The sequence below is a fragment of the Morone saxatilis genome, unplaced genomic scaffold, assembly GCF_004916995.1.
Source record: "Morone saxatilis isolate NCDOM2014 unplaced genomic scaffold, NCSU_SB_2.0 Contig7, whole genome shotgun sequence".
Lineage (NCBI taxonomy): Eukaryota > Metazoa > Chordata > Actinopteri > Moronidae > Morone > Morone saxatilis.
In genome coordinates, this window is record NW_023340246.1 from 11227090 (window position 1) to 11231559 (window position 4470).

The 4470-nt window shown below is 40.2% G+C and overlaps 2 protein-coding genes across 2 annotated transcripts in view; one reads left to right on the forward strand and one right to left on the reverse strand.

Moving 5' to 3' along the window:
* The window catches only part of LOC118340962 (prospero homeobox protein 1-like), a 6333-nt gene extending 2514 nt beyond the window's left edge, over positions 1 to 3819 (reverse strand). The window contains exons 1-4 of the mRNA XM_035679130.1: positions 3812 to 3819; positions 1765 to 3133; positions 1228 to 1329; positions 621 to 815 (exon numbers count right to left, since the gene is read on the reverse strand). Coding sequence (XP_035535023.1) covers positions 621 to 815; positions 1228 to 1329; positions 1765 to 3133; positions 3812 to 3819 — 1674 coding nt within the window. The remainder of the gene's footprint in view (positions 1 to 620; positions 816 to 1227; positions 1330 to 1764; positions 3134 to 3811) is intronic.
* A 357-nt stretch (positions 3820 to 4176) lies between these two features.
* Positions 4177 to 4470, forward strand: part of LOC118340492 (dihydrolipoyllysine-residue succinyltransferase component of 2-oxoglutarate dehydrogenase complex, mitochondrial-like) — a 7016-nt gene continuing 6722 nt past the window's right edge. The window contains exon 1 of the mRNA XM_035678509.1: positions 4177 to 4304. Within this exon, the coding sequence (XP_035534402.1) occupies positions 4242 to 4304 (63 nt within the window). The 5' untranslated portion in view covers positions 4177 to 4241. The remainder of the gene's footprint in view (positions 4305 to 4470) is intronic.

The following is a 4470-nucleotide window of genomic DNA, read 5'->3' on the forward strand; positions in this document are numbered from 1 at the left end:
CTTTGAAGAAATACTTGTGTCTTTGTATGTGCTAATGTATTTGAAAATATAAAAGTGGAAAAAATTAATAAAGAGAATTAAAAATATTAATATATTAATATTAAAAAATATATTTTAAAGAATTTTGATACATTTTAAAAGTTACCTACCTGGCACAAATTAAATTATCTGTCTTTTGCATCTAAAATAACCAACAGCAGACATGTGTTGGCACATAGAGGACCTCTGATTATAATAATATGAACAATAAACAGTATACATTACTAAAGCAATTCACAATTCAATATCACGCGTTTACATAATCTACAACATTTTAGGAACGTTTATATTAAATGAACTGTCTGTTACTGATTTCTTTTCAAATGTATACCAATTACAAACAAGGAGATGCAGTTGCAGTGAAACAAACGGATTAGAAAATTATTTTAAGCTTTGAGGCTGTTGAGAAATATAAAATACAACACACATCCAACAAAAATAAATCGTGTTGGTCCGCAAATGATCAAAATGAAACAATAAAATACCTTCAATCAGTGATAAATCTGTATGATGTCAGTAAGATCTCACCAGTATTTTGTACATTCAGAGTAATAGGAATTATAGTGTTTAGTATCAGTTACCTGGAAGTCATTGGCTTTGTTGTAGTGCATGTTGAGAGCTCTGAAAAGTTCTGATTCTCTCCCCACAGTCAGACCCCTCACGTCAGCCACTCCTTCTATGAGAGCGTGTCTGGCAAACTTCTCCATCTGGATGTAGTAAAACTCCCTGAAGTTACTGAACCACTTGATGAGCTGAGAGGTGATGCAGCGCGTGAACTGAGGATGAAAACAGGTAAGTGAGATGATCCAAGTGCAATGCAATAATATGTTTTTTGTCCTGATCTAATTGCTTGATTGTAAAGCTTTTGAAAAATAAAAAATAAAGTCTATTAACTTGTCTGGAACTGATTCTTTATTCTGTGGTGACATAAAATGCATTTTGAAAGTATTGTGTTGAAAACATCTTCATGAACCTTGGGATCATAAAACATGCAGCACATTAAAAACTATTTTCAGACTGATTTTTGATTTAGGTTGACGATTTTATCTCAGGAACTGCAAGAAATATGCTTAAATGCAAAATGCAGCAACTTTCCACAGACTGTGACAGTAAAATAAAGTAATGTTTTGTAAATATAATCCATTAAAATGACACAGATGTGTGGAAGAATTAAACTGCTGTGCTCACCTGCACATCGTGGAAACACATCTTCAGTACCAGTGAGCTTGGGTAGCGAGTGTAGAAGAACATAAGCTTTGCCTTCTTCAGATGATTTGTGGTCAGACCTTCCTGAATGCACCAGTGTTAAGGATGAAACACACACAGTAGACATAAGAAACACACTTTTCTTCGTTAATGAGGCAGGAAACCTTTTCCTTCCAAGAAATCATTACATACAGGACAAATGGAGAGACTGCAATTTTCTTCAAAGTTTGGAAGATCAAAGGGAGTATTAGTTGGATTCTGTAAGGTGTTGAAAAGTGTTGTTGATGAACCGACTCATTTTAAAGCTCATATCTGGGATGATGACAAGGTTTGTGACAGAATGAGTTGTTATTTGGACCTCCGAATTATTACTGGTATATAAAGGCAGGTGCTTCAGAAGCTACAATAAGAGAAAATACATCAAATGTTTTTGTAACTGCTGATTGCCACTTAAAAGCACAAGAAAACATAAAATATGAAATATGAGACTACATGAATGTAGAAACTTGTTAAGGATACATTCAGCATGTACAGGTTATTCTTCACCAGGCTATCGGACTCGATCTTGACATGAGGGAGACAAAGGCTTTGCAAAAGCAGAGGATCCACTGACACAGTACGAGTCTGTGGGCTTCTGACTGATCTGGAGTTGACCTTCGATCTCACTTTGACCGAATTCCAATGAGCGTCAAACGTCTCGTACTTGGCCTGATCAATGTCTGAGCATCCATCTTGCAAGCACCTAAGGGCGTGTTGACGAGCAGTGTTCTTCTCTGACGGCTCTTCTTCACTCAGAGCGGAGTCATAACCCAAGGGGGTCAGAGGTTTGAGACGATGGTGAGCTCTTGATCTGGACTGCAGGATGAACTTGTCAGCTCTGTCCAGTCGAGGCTTTTGCACAACCAGAGACAGAGCTTCAGTTTGAACGTCCGGCACTTGCACCTCTTCAGTCCCGCGACACAAAAGTCTGACTTTGTCTTTGCAAACCGGTGACTGAGGGGAACTATTGCTCTCTACATTCCCCTCGTCGTCTGGCGAAGTCTGCAGAAGCGGCATGCTTTTGAAAATGGAGTCGACGCTCCTGCTGACAGCTCTGGACAGTTCGTACTTTAAAACATCCGCCATTAGCCTTATTCTCTCAGGTTTGGACTGGAAGTAGCTCATAAGCTTCACCTTCTTCCATCCTTGATATTTTCTACTTGAGCTGCTCTCGAACTCGCCGAATGAATCCATACAAGCGTCCCTAAGAGATGTTTCAGGAGAATTGTCCCAGGTGGGATATTTGTCTTCGTTACTACTGTCGGTGGGGTCAGTTACTCCGTCCACGTGGTTGAACCTTGTTCTGAGGTGTCTGAGGTGCTCATGCTGACTCTCAAGCTGCTTTCTCGCACTGCCGGATCCGCTTCTCTCTTGATGTAAAGGAAGTTCTTGAGTCCTTTCATTTTCCTGCATGCCGTCTGACACCTCATGCTGATTCGTCGTCACATCTGTGCAGTGCATACCGGGGGAGCCGGTCATGCCTTTGATGATATTTTCTACTCTGGCACGCTTTGCTTGATGGCCACTGTTTAAGTTCCAGTCGTGGTGACCACAATAACTGGATGGATGCCTTTTTGTGGATAAAAGTACTGAGTCTCTGGATGGATTGAGCTCCAGCTGGTTGGAATGAATCCAACTCGAACCAGCATCACCTCTGCTGTAATAAGCACTCTCCGGCAGCATGTTTATTTTCTCACTGTCTTTGTGTAAGGTCACAGAAGCACCTGACACGTCTGAATCTGACGGCACTGGGTCAGGTTGAAAGGAGGAGAGATGCTCTGCAGTGCAGCCGTCGAGGCAAATGTTGCTGGGAGAATACATACCTTTGCTCCAAACACTTGGATTTATGCTTGTTGGGTTAAAAAAAAAAAAAAAGACAGAACAAAAGAAGAAGAAAACACTATTATTTATTATATGATGCATGCTTTGTAAGAAATTAAAAATCTGATGTCTACCTGGGATTCTTAGAGATGTCACAGTAACAATAAAAACTTGGGTTTTTGCACAAATATGGATCTAAATTGCCTTGCAAATAATAAATAATACATACAATAAACTGCTTTTTTTCTGACTATTTATTTGTATTAAAGTGAACTGAAATACATTTCAACTTTAAAATATGAAACCACAATAATGTATAACCTACAGTACAAACGAAACATAATTTAAGATTTATTTATTTTTTTGCACAACTATTAGATAAATCGTTTTCTCCTCACTTTTCTGTAGTGTCTTTTTCCGTTAAGCTTTAGTCTATTTAAAATAAATCAGGCTCGATTTAAAGGTTGACAGAAACATCTTACAGTCTAGTTTGATATTACAAAAAAACTAAAACGTTTAGCTCTAGATAATAAAACATATTACAGAGTAATTCTCTATAACCCACCTGTTGCTTGTAGAAGGACCCGAGGAGGCTGCAGGTCTGGAGCTTGCAGGAGAAGTGATCTGTTATTTGTACTGGTCCAACTGGGAGACCCTCCACAAACCAGGAGGTGTGGTCTAATATGTCGACCTATCCCATCTCTACTTGCACATAATAACATTAAATATATTATTTGAACCGGACAAGCCTCTGTGAAGGGAGAAATACATGTTCAGTACTTAACTTGTATTTATTTATCTTATCCCCGTCTGGACTGCTACCTAATGCAGGCAAGGTAATGGTACGGTCCTGTTATTGTTTTAAATTAATGTTTTTGTATTTTATCGTGTGAAAAATTCACTTTTATTTCACCTTGTTCACAATGTGTGTCAGGTTCTAGTTCATGGTGCTCGGTGTGATTTTCTACAGTCCCAGCTCCCCCCGTCCCCGTACCCCGGTACCCCCGAGTCCCCCCTCTCCCAACCAGCCGCAGTGGTTCCTTCCAGTGGGACCGCCCCGGCGCCTGGGAACAGCGGGCTTCCGTACCGCTCCGTCTACCGCTGTCAAATAAGGGACACAGCCGCCAGCTAGCGCTATGTTATCGCGATCCAGATGTGTTTACCGGACGTTTGGCCGATCTCTGTCAGCGGTGCACCAGGTAGGAAGCAGACAAAGTGAACTGGCTCCGCGTTTTAACTCTAAAAGCGCGTTTTTTAAAAAAAATCTGATTAAAACAAGACCCAGCTAGCTGTTAGCTAGCAACAACATAGGTTAGCTTGTTGGAGCAGGGCCTCGCCTACCAAGGACAGACAGACAGACAGACA